At 38.0% G+C, this 18,833-nt stretch overlaps 1 protein-coding gene across 1 annotated transcript in view; it reads right to left on the reverse strand.

Moving 5' to 3' along the window:
* The window catches only part of LOC126787031 (probable leucine-rich repeat receptor-like serine/threonine-protein kinase At3g14840), a 28,639-nt gene extending 12,954 nt beyond the window's left edge, over positions 1-15,685 (reverse strand). Inside the window, exons 1-8 of the mRNA XM_050512969.1 lie at positions 15,580-15,685; positions 8,206-8,383; positions 1,246-1,317; positions 1,055-1,123; positions 698-769; positions 539-610; positions 300-371; positions 85-156 (exon numbers count right to left, since the gene is read on the reverse strand). Of these exons, the coding sequence (XP_050368926.1) occupies positions 85-156; positions 300-371; positions 539-610; positions 698-769; positions 1,055-1,123; positions 1,246-1,317; positions 8,206-8,383; positions 15,580-15,685 (713 nt within the window). The remainder of the gene's footprint in view (positions 1-84; positions 157-299; positions 372-538; positions 611-697; positions 770-1,054; positions 1,124-1,245; positions 1,318-8,205; positions 8,384-15,579) is intronic.
* Positions 15,686-18,833: the final 3,148 nt, after the last annotated feature.

Raw genomic sequence — 18,833 nt, forward strand, 5'->3', positions numbered from 1 at the left:
CACAATACATAGTGTAAATTAGTAATCTGATGAAATATGACAATCAAGCAAAAGTAAACCATGAGAAACATAAATGGTAGTCACAGTGTGTTAAGATTTGTCCAGTTCTGAATAAAATTAGGTATCCTTCCGGAAAAAGAATTGTCACTGATCCGACTGCAAAACAAAGGGAAAAATAAGAATGATTCAACTATTCCCGTGATCAGAATATGAGATACACAATGACTGCGATGGGTGCTTACAACACCAAAGATTAAAGAACGAAAGAAGGTAAGAAAGAAAGAACAAGAAAAGATTACAAGTCCTTTAGTGTACTAAGTCCTGCAAATGTTTCCGGCAACTCCCCAGTAAAGTTGTTTGAGGAAAGAATCCTACCAATAAAAGTTAAAATAAATACTAATTCCAAATGAATATCAAGCATGCACCCATAAATGATCCAAAAGGGCAGTACACATGAGCATGTGTCTAGGAACAACTCTACCACGTCTAACAAAAGTCATTTACAATGGCTGAAAGTTCTAATGGGATGGAGTCTTACATTATTTCTATGTTGGGCAAGTTCCCGAGCTTCACGGGAAGAACTCCAGATAAGCTATTAATTTCAAGGTGCCTGCATAAACATATGTAAATTTATTCATAAGAAAGTTCACACATCAAGTGAGAAGAAAATGACACAGATGTTGTTATCAAGACTCACAAACTTTTGAGGGTTGTGATGTTTGCAAGCTCAACAGGTAGAGAACCTGTCAAACGGTTTCCGAGAAGGGAACTGCAGCAATTCTTAAATGTTAAAAGCATAATAGTAAACAAGCTAAATAACATTAAAATATAGAAGGCATAAAAAGTCCATATAAAATATGATAATCCGAATGGTGTGTCATGGGACATCAAGATGTACAAACATGTCATAGATTATTTGGTCAAGAAAGAAATGGATGGAAGAACACTGAAGCGGGCAACTGGCCATTAAGATTTAGAACAATATATATGAGCATGAAATGAAATAATGAGTAATTCATATGCACAATTGTATACAGAGGGAGAAAAGAAGTACATTTTAACCAGTGGCAGAGCACCCCATTCTGGAGGAATGGTACCATTCAGGTAGTTGCGGGTAAGGTCACTGAGGGCGAAGAAAAGAAATAAATGAGCCATTGCTTCATTCCAAATGAAAATACAGATAAATCAGTAATGAAATCAATCTGACATAAACTCGCACTGGTGACAGCGAGCGCGCTTAATTACATTTCTTGGAGAAAGGGTAGCCTGCTCAACTCTGGCGGGAGTTTTACCTGCAAGTTCTGAGCTTTCAAAACTCTGCAGTTCATCAAAATGCAGTGTGATATCTTGAGATATAAGGAAACACAAAGATTACCAACACAGTTAATATGTGTGTCTATAAGGAAACACAACCACTGAAGTAAGACCAAAACAAATAGCAACAGAGACAATCTAGCATAAAGTTCTGCTATCATATCAGCGTACTTCAATCATGCAGTGAAATCTTAGTATATTGTTGTAATATTGAGTTTCAAAAGTTTTCCTTATTTAACTTATTATTTTAAAAATAGGCCTTTAAATTGAATTGTCATAAAATTTTCTTAAACAAATTATGTTCTTATTCATAGTGAAGAATTTTTCATGTTCGAATATAAAAGAAAACATCTCACATGCATACTCACCTGTAGAGTTGTAGTTGTAGATGGAAAAATTATACACAATTACAATTAGACTTAATCGATCATGAATTAAATATTTCAATCAATCCAGAGCCCACCCCTCATAGTCTTAAATATTTCAACTAGTCTATAACCGTTGAAATTGAACAAAAAAAAAGGTCAAGGAGGTAAAATTTAGTAGAAAAGTATGTTTAAGGTCTTAACTGGAAATTTGAAATCAAACCTCGTCAAATCTCACCGGATCAATGAGGGGGCTTTATGGGAATGAGTATTATTGAATAATTATTAAGTCCTCAAATAATTATAAATTGATGCGAAATTCGGCTGCGAAGGTTTCTGCCGGTCTCGTTGTCAATGATGAATTAGTTTGTAACGACCCCAAAATTTCAAGCTTAAAAACTCAAAATTTTAAAGTAGCTAAACACCAAACAATCTCAATGAAATCGAAATCATTTAAAATGTCACAGCGGATCATTACTGAGTTCTCAATACAACTCAGACAAACCAATTATTACAAACCAAATTTATAATCCATACATAAAATGGAAATGTAATAATCCTCACAATCACTCACAAATCTCACAAATAAAACCACACCAATTCTCACACACAAATCCACGCTAAAAACCTCACCACAAGTAGGATACGAACGACTTCGAGCCTCCGGAGTTGTCACTCAATCTCCACTAATCAACACCTGCGGAATTATCCCCTACACCATTGGATTGGTGCACCGGGATTGTAAACACAAACCCGGTAAGCTTATAGCTCGTATGAGTAAAATGAAAATATAATCGCATATCAATATATACGAAAAATCACAAATCATCAAATATAAATGCACTCATGAGTCAATGGACGGCCCATCTGGTCGTCCCAAGAAATATGAAATAAAACGCTCATGAGAAATTAAGTAACCCTTTTGGTTACCCAAATGCATTTATATTACGGGTACCAAGAACGCTGGTACACATCTGTTACCCCTCTCGTAATACACCGCCGATATTGGATAGCCACCCGCTACCCAACATCCAAAACAATCTGAGTACCCATGAGCAGATAACCACCCGTTACCTCACATGCAGTACTAAGGCAGACAGACTAGAGCTCTAACTGTATCGTAACTTTCGCCCAGCCAAAGGCTAGGTTTCGACTTGCCAAACACGTACAATAATCTCACATCATATTGTACCAAACATCAGGTCCGAAGACAATTCACATTTTAACAATCTCAATGTTAAAAATCACGTACAATAATCTCACATCATATTGTACAAATCAAAATCACAATAAAATCATAACAGTATATTATATAGCAAACTATATATATATACGTATTTATTTACCATTTGTACGATATATATATATAATTCATTATATCTTATACATGTCATAATTTATAAACACGTCCGAAGACAAAACGTTTAACAATCTCAATATTAAACTCACATGCTTGTCATCGAATTGACCTAATCCAGATGAATTCATAACAGTATATAATATAGCAAATCATATATATATATATGTACTTATTACCATTTATACAATATATATAGAATCCATTATATTGTATACATGTCGTATTTCAATATTAAAAACTCTTGCAAATATCTTAGAATCACCGCAAGGGTAGATTCGTAAATATGTGAGATTTTACTCACCTTATCGAGTCGAGCGTAATTCCACAATTTCCGAAGATAATTCATTTCCTTGATTTATCGATCACCTTGAAAAGATAAGAAAAGAATTTAGAAACATTTCGTAAACCTTTAAATGCCGAAACAGTAATAAATTGTTACTGTTCAGCAATTTTTGGTTTTTTACGAAGTTACTGTTCACGGTTGCTATTTACGGTTACTGTTCATGTATTACTGTACAAATACACAAATAATACGTATTTCTGTACGTGTACATACTGTTTACGTATTTATGTACGTATACATACTGTTTACGTATTTCTGTACATATACATACTATTCAATGTAAATACAATTTCAGTAAATAAAATTTACTAAATTACCTTTTACAAATTACTTTTTACAATTACTGAAAATAATTTATATTTACATTTAACGTACGTAAAATTTAATTTACATTTACCGTACGTAAATAAAATTTACATTTACATTTATCGTACGTAAGTAAATTACCAAAATATCCTTCTGGAATACTGTTCACGTCGCCGCACGTGGCGGCGCGTGCGGTACACGCGCCGACACCGGCAGGCCGCGCGTGGGGTCCACGCGCCGACACCCCCAACGGCGCGTATCACGCCACCACCACCCCATTTCTCTTCCTTTCTCCCCCCTCTCCTCCTCCACGGCCTCACGCCGCCTCCTACTCCCTCCTAGCAACCACACGCGCCGCCTAAAGCGACGGCATCCCCAAAACTCATCCTCCTCAGATTCTCTCTCAAAACAACTCCGATTCAACAATCAAACACACCAATCGATATATCTAGCAAACCCTTACCTCGTGCTGGTGCAGCGATGCCGTGAAGATCACCGGAGCGACTCGCGAATACAGCGGAGTTGGATCGAGTTGGGGCAAGCAACAAACGTCTGTTTGAGCTTCGATCACTCTGCAAGGGGGGTGCTAGGGTGGCGCACGATGATGACAAACAGGTCACTGAACCCTAGCCCTGCCGGCGACGTCGCGTGGAACGACGGAGCTCCCTTCCAAGCCTCGGGTTGTCTCGAGGAAGCTATCGGCAGCGAGGCGCGATGCGGCGAGCTCGAGGGTAGCTGGGAACGTCCACGCGAAGCTCCTTGGACCGGCGGTGAGAGACACGAAGGCCAGAGTTCGTCAGATCGAATCGGAGAAATTTCTGAAGGGAGGGGGAGAAGTTTCAGGGAGAGAGAGAGAGAGAGAGAGGCGGGGTGAAGGGTTTCCGAAAATGGAAACCCTAATCCCTCAATTTTTCCTTTTATACTATTTTCCAAATCAGAAACTAACTTCCGTCGTTAATAACCTTTACCTCCGACGTCCGATTCGAACGTGTCACATACTCACGAACTCGTATCGACGAGCTCTACAACTTCCGTGAAGAAAGTTTTTATAACCGAGCGACGGAATAAAAGTCGAAATATACGTCACGGAAACGTAACGTTTTTCTAATTAAACGTTCCGAGAACGTTTCCGCGTTTCGTTTCGTAATATCGCCAACAATCACATTCGTTTTAATTTGAACTTCACAACTTAATAGGATTCAAATTAAACCAAATATTGTTTTGAAAATTAAGGTTATTACATAGTTGGTTAAAGACCCAGGAAAGTATAAGTCCGGGTTTGAGTCAAAATCGAGCTGGGATAAGTAGGAGTTCTAGTGATGGTAATTGGATCCAATTAACGAACTAACGGTGATGCCTATTTTTTAAAATAAATAAATAAAGGAAACACATAGATAATATTTGGCGGTTTATAAGTGTTAATTTCTAAATTATAAATTTGTAAATTGTAAACATAAATTTTGTGATAAAAAAATAAAACTATGTTGAAATAATAATAAAATGATGAACTTTTTACAATTTGTATTAGGGTGCGACTATTATAAACCCACAGTCTTCTTTGTTCACCCCATAATCATATTTCAACCCAAATATTCTACTTTTATCTTTCAAACTTAAAAATTATAATAAAACAAAACATATTTAACGATAAATAAAATTAAATAATTATTTTAATTTTATATTAAGTACATGTAACACTTCCAACAACTGGTCACATGACCGTTTGATACCATTGTCCTGTATATTTTATTTTAATAACATCTTTGTTCTTAATCTTCTATATTGTCACCATATATATATAATTATATATACATATAGTTTGAGTAGAGCAAACATTAAGCAAAAAAATGAAAGTTATATATAGCAAAGAAGACGTTACTAAGAAATTTAAATAGAGAAAATAAAATAGGACAACATTTCAAACTGAAAAGGAAAATAAAAGAGATATTTATTTCAATTTAACATTGTGTAATTTTACGATATTTATGATTTTTTTTCTAATGATAACGGTGGAATATTTGGGTTTAAATATGATTATGGAGTGAAAAAAAATGGTGATGCAGCACCCTTTGTATTATGTCATGATATTTAATTTTTAGTTTTAATTTTTTTGGTAGAATAACTCATTATGGCGCCATATGTAGATGAAAATCAATATATTTCTACAATATGCATAAATTATTCCAACCCTTTCGGCCAACAATTTGTTTTTCCTATTTATATGTCTTAATGGATTATCGTTTGAGGATTTAATATGTGATTAGAGTTAGAATGATTATTATAATTAACCACGTGGACTGATAATCTTCCTACATACAACTATTAGTTTCTCTAAATTCATTTTCCACCTTGGTGTCACTTTGACGATCAACGTCACATCATATGAAATATATCAATTATAGAATATCGATATGAACGGTTATACACTATAGCTTATGTTCTAAGAAATTGAAATCAAAATTTTATTTTAGATAGTGTCAATTTTATTGATTTTCAACGTACTTCACTTTAACTGAAAAATTATTGAGATAAAAAGATAGGCTACCAAGGCAGGTAATGTTAATTTTATCAATCCAAATTATTACTTTAGATTGAGTGAAATATGACAAAAAAGAGAGCCCAAAATACTTTTTTTTTTTTTTTTACAAATTATTCAAAAGTATCAGACAATAATTTAGTTTACAAATAACTCACTACTTAATTTGATAGAGCTAAGGACTAAAATTTACAAATAAGGACCAAATGATGGCAAGTTGCCACATGTCATAAAATATTTTACTTTTTTACCCCTCTTTGACCCATAGTGTTTGCTACTATCAATGAGGAGGTTATCTGCTACTGTCGATTATAAACACTAAATGCTACTGTTGATTATAAAAACTAACTGCTACTGTCGAGCTAAAAATCAACTGCTATTGTCGACTTGGAAGGTACATGCTACTGTCAACTATAAATCTACATGCTACTGTTGATTTGGAATGTACCTGCTACTGTCAACTATAAATCTAACTGCTACTGTCGATTGAGAAACTAACTGCTACTGTGCTTTTTTGTGAGTAAAATTCGAAATTTCAAAATTTCTCAAAACATATGCAATATGGTACTTAAATGAAAGCCCATGAGATAAAAAAAACAAATTTATATATTGGCTCATCTCCAAATTGCTGGTGGTTTGGCCGGAAAACTTAAATTTGCCGGAAAAAAAAAACAAAAAATGATGAGAGAGAAATTTGTTAGATTTATGAGTGACATTAGGTAATTTTCACGAAAATAATTGTATTTTAAATAATTAATTAATTAATCAGTTTTGTTCTACTTATTCTTTGGACTTGTGTTTATATCCTAATTTGTATAAGAAATATGAAAAGTGAGTTTTTAGTTAATTCAAATGTGGTCTAATACTAATAAATAATTTCTCCTTTTTTTTCTTGTGATTTTCTTTTATTACAATTTTGTGTCCCCGATGAAGATATTTTGGCATGGTCCTTTTTTCTCACTCTGTATGTAATGAGTCCACCTTCCCTTCTAAATTAATATGTTTGACTTTCTTTCTTTTATTATTACGAATATTTGTTCGAAAAAACTTAGATCTATTTTTTTATGTCGAAAAACACTTAGATGGCTAGAGGTGACAAGTGAGCCAAAAATCCCGAGCCCGACATGTTAAAAATCGGATTGGTCCGAGCCTGTTATTTTAATGGGCCAGGCTGGTTAATATATTTTAGCTCATGGGTCGGTCCCGGTCTAAGCCTGTTTTGAGCCCAATATGGCCCGGGTATGATAAATTCATGGGTCAGCTCGTTAAAAACTTAATTTTATATTATTTATATAAATTTTTAAACAATTATAATAATGAGAATTAAAATATTAGACTTTTTAAATCAAAACCTCTTGATTATTTTATTATTTTAACTATATTATTTCATAAATATCATAAAAGTAATGATAAAAAAGTCTCGTTTTGACATATGTAATATTTTAGAAATTAAATTATCAATTGTCTTGTAGTATTTTATTTATTTTACTATTCTAAATAGTTATATAAAATAAATATTATAACTACACAATTTTTTATGTTAATTGTGGTCTTATAATGCAAATAGGGCGGACCGGCCCGATTCATGGTTCAACACGGGACCAAGTCTAGCCCGACATGAGCACGGACCATGGACTGGGGCAGGATTAATATTTAAGTAAATGATCTTGCCCAAATGACACGAAAAATAAATACGCTAGTTTGAACACAGCACATACACAATTTTAGTCTACTTAAAATGAACTAGGCCGGCCCCGCCCCGCCCGTTTACCGCTCAACTTAGATCTGTTTTGTAGATGACGAAAAAAATAATGTGCCTTGTGAGCGTGCATGGGGAAAGCAAAAACGTAGATTCTGCTTTTGAACTGCATTTTTGAATTCTCAAAACTAACGTTTGACTAACTGTCATGTCAGCTATATGTGATGGTGGTGGTGCTCTAAGGTGCATAGAACAGGCTCCCTAAGAGTAAGTGATACATACATGCTAGTGACGTGGCAGACAGTGGAATTGGGAACTAAGGTACAATTGCAGGTTACGGCATCTTCAAATCCTTCTTTCGCGTTCGGATTAGCCCACCCGTAATCTGGGACACAGGGATCAGCACTGAAATTCCAGTTCGTCTTCCGCAGAGTCTTTGCTATGTCCTTTAAGGCTTGAACTACGCATAAACAAAATCCACACAACCATTTACATGTTATGACTATATATGCATAGTCAACTTGTATGTAATTATTTCATAAACGTAAAGAGATTGGTTAGTAGCTACAAGGGTGAAGAAAGAATTTCATGATGAGTGGGCCGACAAAAAAATTAAAATGAAAATATATTTGATTTTTTTTTCATTTTACAAACCACGTATTGAGTTAAATACATACCAACGGTCAAGTTGCTAACTTAGTCAATCAACGTTATAACAGTATAAAAACTAATAAAAATGTACCTACTCAAATTGAATGCTTTGCTTTGAATAGAAAGAACAACTGAAAAGGAAAATAAAAAAGAAAAAGAAATAGTTTGAGGTAGAAGATATGAAGAAATATATGGACTAAATTTGATAATATATGAGCTAGGTTTAAAATTTGAAATGGACTAATAATTAAAATTTTGTTGGAGGATGAAATATTCGTGTATTATTGAATGATATGGGGGCTATATATAGGCATTACAAAACCACAATCCCGTAGGATTCGGAGTCCTAATCTATTACGGAGATGCTAATCTATCTCATAACAGGAAACATATTAGGCTAAGACACACACAAGGGTAGAATAGTAATTCTCCCGGAACACTCCCCCTTGTGTCGCATGCCTAGGTTGCATGGTGCACACATCGTTACCTCGGTAAAAACCTTGTCAAGCAAAACAAAAACCTCTTGGGTAAAAACAAAAGCTTGATCGAAGGGAAAAAGAGCACAACGCACCGTCTACATTTGATAGCATCATGTGAGGTAGACTCCCCCTGAAGTCTACGAAACAACTCCCCCTGATTAGTGCCATAATCATGGAGTAAAAAGAACAACGTATACAACGTTCATTACATGCTTCTCAAACGTAGTCTTGGGCCAATGATTAATCATTAATCTAGCCACACATCCTTGGATCATTCATGCTATACTTAGCCAAACTTAGATCTTAGGAAAGAAGATTGCATAACAACTCAAAATAAGAGTTTGCAATGAAAATCAGATTCTCGGATAGAATGACGTTCACTCACTTAAACGGCCATAACTTCTTCGTCAAAATAGGTATCAGCGAACCGTAAAATGTTCTGAAAAGTAGACACCCGTGGCTTTCCAGTGACATAAGGTTCACAACCTCATCCGATCGGAGCAGTTCACAATGCTCTGTCGAATTTGACTAACTTGCAAATTTCCGGACAGAACTGTCCTATTTTGCTAAAACGGCCATAACTCACTCAATATGATAGCTATGAACGAATGGTTGGCGTCCCTGGAAAGTAGACACATAGACCTTTCCAACGGTACCAATTTCACCATATTTCATCGAGTGAGCTGTCATGTAGGTCTCGTTGAAGTTGACCTACGAAACTGGACAGATTCTGATTTGTCACATTCAATGTGTCTTTCACAAAAGAACGGGGGAATAGACCAATGAAGGACTGATTTTGGTCCAAAACGGAACCGTACGCATCCTCTACGCTACCAGTGTCGACTGCTACACCAAGGCGTACGTTGATGTTGCTGGAGCTGCTGGCGGCGTTGGTGTGGATAGGATTTGTGTTGGTTCACTAAGTGTAGAACTAAACCCATGTCAAAGAAGCAATGCAAGTCCAATGACAATGCATATGCGCATAGTTAATCGCGTCATAATGAAAGCAATAGTGTCCCAACAACACTAACATGTATGAATGTATAGCTCATTGAATCTCTTCATCATCTATACTTAGATGGAATAGAGAATCTAGAATTAGCTTCATATGAACACATATGGGTATGAGTTCTTGCAACCGATTGTACTACGTTCTCTCGAACGTCGCAATCTGATTACATAAGCTTTCCGTGGTCTGGAGGCATTTAAAGTCCCTCGGGCACTCTCATATCTGCGTCAAGATCCTTTTACAGATATTATATGACCACTATCATATGCTGCAAATCAGTTTTCATGGACACTACTACTGATCAAGTAGCGGAAAGCAATTATGTCCATAACGAGAGAATATAACTCATCGTAGTCAATACTAGGATAATGAGACAATATTTGCGCCATAAGTCCTGCATATATCGCATGACTTCATCTTTCTCATTACACTTACGAACAACGACCAACATAACAAGTCTAGTTCAACCTGTATTGATTCTTTCCACTTCGGTCAAGTTGCTCATCGTTGATACTTTACAACAGAATAAGAGCATAAGCGAATACATCATCAATCATGAGAGATCAATACATTAAACACACGCGCGCGCTGTATACGATCAATTCGTGAGATTTCTATTCTTCTCTAACATCATCAAAATGAGTCTGTAGCGTCCCACAGAAACTTAATTGATACACATGTTTAGAGAATATCTCTTGATGATGGGCGAAATACTTGTGCCTACGCACTTCCTTCTTTCTAGTTTTGATTCTAGAGAATAATGGTCTCCCCCTCATCTAGGCAGGAGCCAAGACCGAAGCTATGACCCTTACTAGTCCATCTTTGCGTTTGCCGCCCTTGTTTTGTGGTGCAATGCCACGGGCGCCGACAACACCACAGCGTACGATGGTGCCATCGCCGGCTTCCTTCCCACTGTCAGGGATGGTGCCAACGGTGCTAGGACCAGGTCATATGAAATTCTCTCATATTCTGAGAGTTCCAACCTTACCGGCACATCACAGCATTTATGTGCGATCTCGTCACTTTCGCAATATCGGTAAAATCATTGAGCATCGAATGTTTGACTTTCTGGAGGTCGATAATGCGTTGCACATTTACTCACTTTGAGTAGTGCGGGATCTTAATGAGACATAGTGCCACACCACGTCAATTCCTGGCGTTAAAACCAGAATGGGAGCATTCCATATCTCCCCCTAACGACGGGAAATATGTCTCATCAAAGTGACCGTCTGCTAATATCGCAGGATAGAGATCAACGATTGTAGATTGGAAATAGCGGACAAGTGTTGGTGATTCATAAATCATAACCAACCAGAATACTTAATCATTTCAGGTAGACCCATTGAGATAACTACAATAGAGGCACATAAATAACTTTAATCAAATAGGCGTTTAGGGAAAAGAACGTTGGGATCGTATCCAGTAACCATCTGGTACGCACTAAACGCTTGGCAAGTTGTGGGTCTAAAACGAATAAGTGTCGCTGCATGCAACATCATTACATATCTCTATGCAAAAATTGGCAGGTTAGTACCCATAACCAAGTCCGAGCTCTGCTAGATCGTGCAGTGAATGAACATGAGGAATAATATGTTCAATGACGATCCCAGTAGATATGCAAAACGAAATCATCAAAGTCGTGGAGGTGAACTCTCCAACGGTATCCAATCAAATAGATTTGAGAGGATGGGAAGGGTGGTGAGCCCTTAGTATGATGATCATAGCTAAAAACTTTAGCGAATGCAGCGTTTCTTGTGGAATACAAAGCGACGTGTGACCAACGCGTCGATGCTCTTAACCTATACCATAAAAATACCGAAAAATGTCCGCATTCGGTTGGATAGGGTCCACTAATGTCACCTTAAATACTTCGTAAGAATGGAATGTTCTCGGTTGGAGCCTTAGCAAATAAGGACTTCCTTGAAATCTAGCAAAAGAACAAGCTTTGCAAAATGAGCGATGGGCATCAGAGATTACCATGGAGGCATTAGAAAACACGGGAGGCATCACAAGCTCCTATGAAGGAGGGGATGCCGCCACCGACGACCTTAATGCCATGGAGCCGCCCAAATAGGTAGGCTCGGCCTCACCGTGCATGGCACGGATAGGCTCGGCCTCATCATGTGGAGCATGGGTGAGGTGGTCCTCCAATCGCTACGTGAACATGAAAAATAGATGATAATGTGAATTTCAAAGAACTCGAATCATCATATCTTGTTCAAAATGACCAAAAAACGATCATGTCCAAACCGAGAAGACAGTAAAACCGAACCCATGATTCAAAGAATCTTGAGTTACATAAAGCTACTGCTGCAGGCAAGCAAAACGATGTCTGCAGGCTAACAAAGCTACTGTCGAAGCTTGAAAAAGATACTGTCAATGAAATCTGACATATTTATTCCTCTCCATTCTTAACACAAATATCAAGATGAAAATCCATCATTGGCATGTATGGCCTTTAAAACTTAGCAAGGCACGAAGATATAGAACACAATCTCCGCACGAGATCCGTAAAACAACTACCTGCGCCGTAGGACAGTGTGGGTGGTTACGCAATTAGCAAGACACTCGATTTCACGGCGGGACATTCTCAAAATGAAGATTAAGAGAGTCAACAACGCGGTGAACTTCTCTACACAATACGCCGTAGGATATTGTAAGAGAGGGGATTGAAACAAATGGCAATCACATCGAATGTATCACATGGCAATAGAACTACATTCTTCAACTCAAGAGTTGGAAAAACATGGTATTGGAGCAGTTGAATACCAAATAATTACGGTGGAAAACCTTCCATTTGGTGCGGGTGGTCACCAATAATAATAAAATCATTTGAGCTATGAAACGACTTGGAGAAAACCGGAAAATTAACCGGAAAACCTTGTCAAATTAACTCAAAACCGGGTGAAATTTGGACTGGGAAAACGTGACAGCAAGAACTGCTGAAATATGCGGAAAACATGACGAGAAACGACGGAAAAAAACGTCCGAAAAACTCGTCGGAAGCCGGCGGCACTGATTGCCGGAAATCCGGCCGGCAATGGCCGAACCTGGCCGGTATGGAGGCCATAACTTCAGGTCCGACAGGGAACGCCGTCCGGAACCGGATGGCGGTGCCGGAAATGCCGGAATATGGCCGGAAGGCGGCGAATACGCCGGTAAAACGTTAAAAAACGTTTCGGAAACGCCGGAAGAGTAACCGGGAAAAACGACGTCAATTTTGACTTTCCGAGGTCTGTTTTCCAAATTTCAAAGTCCAAAATCACAATGTAGTGCTATTGGGGTCCCATGTAACCCAAAAGCGGCCAATTTAAAAACCACGTCAGTTGTAAACGTTGACCATGCATGTTAAGCCAAGGCAAATAAAATTCTCACGAGTACAAGAAAGACGAGAAATTTTATAGAATATGCCAATATTTAATACAACACAAACAAGCTTCCAATTCCAATAGACGACTTAGGATAAAGTCGAGCAATAATCATGGCAATGCCAACGTCATACTTGAAAAATAGTAAGCAGAAGACATAGTCAAAATAGAGTGACTAATCAAAAGTCCGTAGCAACAAAATCTTGCATATCGGATTGGGCGGAGCCTTAGCCTGAGGCTCAAAAATGTGCTTACTTGAGAATGGAAGAATGTTACTTTTCCATCTCCAAAATTCCCTCAAGAAATAGATACAGGTGCCAAAAATGGCATGCGTTTCTTGGATGTGGAGTATGCATCAAGGTCAACTCTGATAATACAACGTCATAGACGTTCATTAAATCACTTTAAGTGTGTCCCATAGAATTCTTTATTTTTGGGATCTTTTGTCAGCAAATAGTGCTGCATCAGAGTAATGAATCAACTCAAATAAATGAGTACGTAGACCTTGGGATTATCGTTTATAGACATGAGTTTAAGAAAACTCAAACATTCAAATAACAGTCGCGATGGCGACGCATCCATAAGAAACGAGGGTTGTATAGGTTTCGAATAATCGAAACTATTCAAGTATGTAACCGGAATTAGAAGGGTTGTGATGTATATGGTCACAAAATAATCGATGCATATCGGCGATTCTCATGATCGCACCCAAAACAGCGGTGCACTCAGGCGACCACACGAAATCGATATCTTCCTTTTTAAATAATAACGTGACTCCCCCAGGACCGTCACACGAAAAACGTCGACCAAGAGGGGAATCATATCCCTCTTTGGTCTCATCGGCGTTATAAGAAATGCCGGAAAAGAAGACATGAAAAAGGCTAATAGCGCCCGATAATTTATATATATATGTTCAAAAGCAGCAACTTTAAGAAAAAACATACTTGTTGGTCTGCCAAATAGACCGCATATAAGTAAATTGCTCTGCAAATCGATCGTCATACATGAAGTTGCTTGTTGAATTCCTTTTCGATCTTCGTCCGATGACATAAAAATCTTGGGAGGATACGATCGAAATCGTATGTAGATGGCAAAAGTATCGTCCATCTCGGCATGAATGTCATCATTATCGTACGACGAGTGATCACTTTTCCTATGCAAGCACGTGAAACATAGTTAGAAAACGAAAACGTGCAAATAAACGATTTAATAAGCAATAGGAAAAGAAAAAGAAAAAAAAAGAAATAGTTTAAAGGCCCAAAAGGGTAGAGAAGACGGGAGTAGCTTCTCTTGAGCAAAGAGTTTGCTTGTGCAGTTCGCGTTCCTTGCGTATATATGCGGGAGGAGCAATTTTGAATCCCCGGATGCGGGGTCTTGCGGGGCAAAAAGATGTTTTTGCGGAGCGAATGCGGAAGAGACCCTGCGGGCCTGCGGGGGCTGCGTGCAGGGGCTGCAGGGCTGCGTGCGGGCGTGCAGGGGCAGCATGTAGCGCTGCGTGCGTGCAGAGGCAGCGTGCGGGGCTGCAGGGGCTGCGCGCGGGGCTGCAGGGGCAGCAGGCAGGGCTGCGTGCGGGGCTGCGGGGGCAGCATGCAGGGGCTGCGCGCGGGGCTGCAGGGGCTGCGGGGGCAGCAGGCAGGGCTGCGTGCGGGGCAGGGGCTGCGTGCGGCAGCAGCGATGCGGCGGCGGCTGCGGTGGGCAGGGGCAGCGGTGCGGCAGCTACGATGCGGCGGCGGCTGCGGTGGGCAGGGGCAGCGGTGCAGCGGCTGCAGGGGCGGCGGTGCCGGCGGAGGAAGAGGAGAAAAAAAAATTTCCAAGGGCTCTAAAAGTTCAGGGTTTTAGAGCAACGTGCTGATAACGTGTTGGAGGATGAAATATTCGTGTATTATTGAATGATATGGGGGCTATATATAGGCATTACAAAACCACAATCCCGTAGGATTCGGAGTCCTAATCTATTACGGAGATGCTAATCTATCTCCTAACAGGAAACATATTAGGCTAAGACACACACAAGGGTAGAATAGTAATTCTCCCGGAACAAATTTAATATTTTACACTAAAATTTAATTATAAAGTCATGTTTTTCAGAAATTTAAGATTGACTGTAAGTCATCGTAGTCCGTGTATAGGTACACCCTTGATCAGCTACCTTCATCGTCTGGTAATTGAGCGGCTCCGAAAGCAAGAGTTGCAAAGCAAACTAGCAGGAGAGGTAGAGCAAGAAGAAGATTGGTGAAGAAGAATGTGTAACTCATTTTCATGATATGTTTATGGCGAAAAATCTTCACATTTGAAGGGGGCTTGATCTCGGTGAGTTGATCAGAGAAAGAAAGGGAAAAATGTTGAGAGCTGATTGGAAATGTAGAACGAGTATAGGATTAAATAGCTACTGAGCTTTCCTTTAGAAAGAGGAAATTAATGAGAGGGAAAGGGAGAGGAGTAGACTTGACCTCGATCAGTCGATCGAATGACACTAACAATTAATTGAAAGAAAAGTCCGCGTACAATTTATTACCTACAGTAAATAAGAACAACACAACATGTTGAATATTACTTATAACAGGAAATTAACTGTACAAAACCATTTACCATTATTGACGCTGATCGATTGTGACTTGTAACTTGTCATCCTCTACCATTCAAATCTAGACACCATTTGGGTATTGCTATTCAATTCGAGCGTACAAGTCTGGAATAGAAAGTGGAGCAAAGATGACTGACTTCGACTTGGGTGGGTGCATCATTGCGTTATATTAAGGATGAGGAATCATGCCATGAATGCCAAAATACAAGTTTGATTAATTTGGTTTTTTTTTTTTTAGGACGACAGACGGACATCCTGAACAATATCAGGAGTTTCATTAATCCAATACTCATCTAAAAGCGATGAACTAGCAAGACATGCGCGCCTATCGGTCACGTCGTTTGTTTCACGAAAAATATGATGAAGTACAGTCAATGAAAAAGCCTCCAAATAATGACGGCAATTTATTGGCTCACCTCAGACACATCTCCATCAACAGACGACAATGGCTTGATTAGCACAGCGCAGTCGCTCTCTATTTGGATGTCCCTCCGGCCATCCATGATCAATGGCAATTAGTAGACTGGGTCTGAGTGCCTCCGCCTCCATGTGGAGAGCAGAACATGCGTATGGATAGAGCTGCAAGACAGGTACCATGCTCATCTCGAGCAATTACTCCAATCCCACCCACTCGCATAAAAGCACCATCAGACATTCAACTTGTGTCTACCCCGCGGAGGTCTTTTCATTTTAACAGAAGGTTTTGCATGCATGCACCATTTTGTACTCTTCCAGAAGATGCATTGGCCCAAAGCTGCCATATTGGAAGGGACGAAGGGTGACACATCCCTCGTACCTTCCCAGCTCTGGTGACAATTAATGCTACTCTCACTGAGCTGTAAGTAAGACTGTCACTGCCTTATTATGGAGAATAAAAATATGTCATTACATTTAAACATAACCTTATTTATAATTAACATCACCACCATTTGTTTTATCTACAGCCTTCTTTCTGCGAACAACTTTACAGGAAAAATTCAAGAATCATTTGGAAATCTAAAGAACTTAATAACAGATTTGTAAGTGATACTTTTATTAACCAATAGTTGCATATCTAATTGGAACTCATTGTGATATGCTGCTGCAGTCGGATAGATGGCAGCCGAATCTCAGGGAAAATGCCTACTTTTATTGCAAACTAAACCAAACGTCAGTATTCTCATCACTATGCATCTCCTATCTTCATGCTTCAAATTTTAACTGTCCCTCGGTTATTTTATATTTCTGTCCTCTGAACAAATTAATAAATCTTCATAACGTCATATTTAACCTTTTCTTCTTACAGGGTAACAGGGACCTGAGATTTAACAAGTTGACAGGTGAAGTACCAACGACCGTTGAGAATATTGTCAATCTAAATTACAAGTCTATAATGGGAGGGCATGAGGGAGCATGCGTTAGTTTTGAAAAATTATTGACTTGATCAAATTGACTAGTCTGTCGTTCAGATACGGGAGGGTCTACAGTTTCATTGTCTCGTTGACCTTTCAAATACTTGGTTAATTATCAAATCATATTTGGGAATTTGGAGGTTTCACGAGCCTCCTCACATTTGTAAAAAAAAAAGAAAAAAAGAAAAAAAATTGGTCTCTTTTTACACTGGACTGACTGGAGATGGAGATCACTTTGCTTGATGAAAAAGACTTGTTCAAGTTTGTCCTCCTAAAATTTTGTATACAGCCGAAGACGCGATCCCTATTGCGACTACTATTACACTTTACAATTCAAAGTTCAAGTAATTGTCACACAGTCCCGAAATTTCAAATGATAAATATTCGAATTTGAATCCAGAAAAGCTCTAAAACAATTTGAGATATATTGAAATCATCTTATAATAGCAGTGTATTGAAACTGAGTCCACAACACGACTCAGTCGACTTAAATAATACATAATCAGTTTATACCTCAAGATTATAACCAATGGAAATGTTGTCACGACCCCAAAATTTCGAGCATGAAAATAAAAAATCGAAGCCATGAAAAACTCTAAAACAATCTCAATAAATCGAAATCATCTTATCGTAACAACGGATCGTTACTGAGTTCATAGTACAACTCAATCGAATTAATTATTACAAACCAAATTTATAATTCAAGCATTATATCAAATGAAAATGTAAAAATCCTCTCAATCCTCACCACAAAATAACTAAAGAAACTTCGAAGTCTTCTGAGTTGTCCGTCGATTCTGCTAATCCACACCTGCGGAACTATCCCCTACACCATCGAATAGGTGCACCGGGATTGCAAAACACAAACCCGGTAAGCTTTGCAGCTCGTATGAGTAAAACAACAAAATAACATGCATAGTAATACGAGAGTAAATATTGAAACATCCAATTATAAATGTACTCATGAGTCAAAGGACAGCTCATCTGGTTGTCTAATAATATCTGCAAATAAAAGTGCTCATGAAAAATCAAGCAACCCATATGTTTACCCTATGTAACACGGACACGATTCGATACGTAGACACGACATATAAAATTTTTTAGACACGTACACGTGGTGGACACGTCAATTAAAATTATTTTAATATATATATTTATTAAAAAATTAATATAAAAATTTGAAAGTATTTAGATGTATATATATTAAAGTGTGTATAAATATAACAAAAACTGAATTTGTTGGAATGGTTGAGAATTTGTTGGATCCTTTGGATGACCAAGGTTTGAATCCCACCACAAGCATTCTTACTTTTATCATGAGTTTCTCTCCTTATATGTATATATATATATATATATATATATATTAAAGTGTGCATAAATATAACAAAAACTGAATCTGTTAGAATGGTTGAGGAGTTGTTATGTGCC

The sequence above is a fragment of the Argentina anserina genome, chromosome 3 (genome assembly GCF_933775445.1).
Source record: "Argentina anserina chromosome 3, drPotAnse1.1, whole genome shotgun sequence".
NCBI classification, from domain to species: domain Eukaryota; kingdom Viridiplantae; phylum Streptophyta; class Magnoliopsida; order Rosales; family Rosaceae; genus Argentina; species Argentina anserina.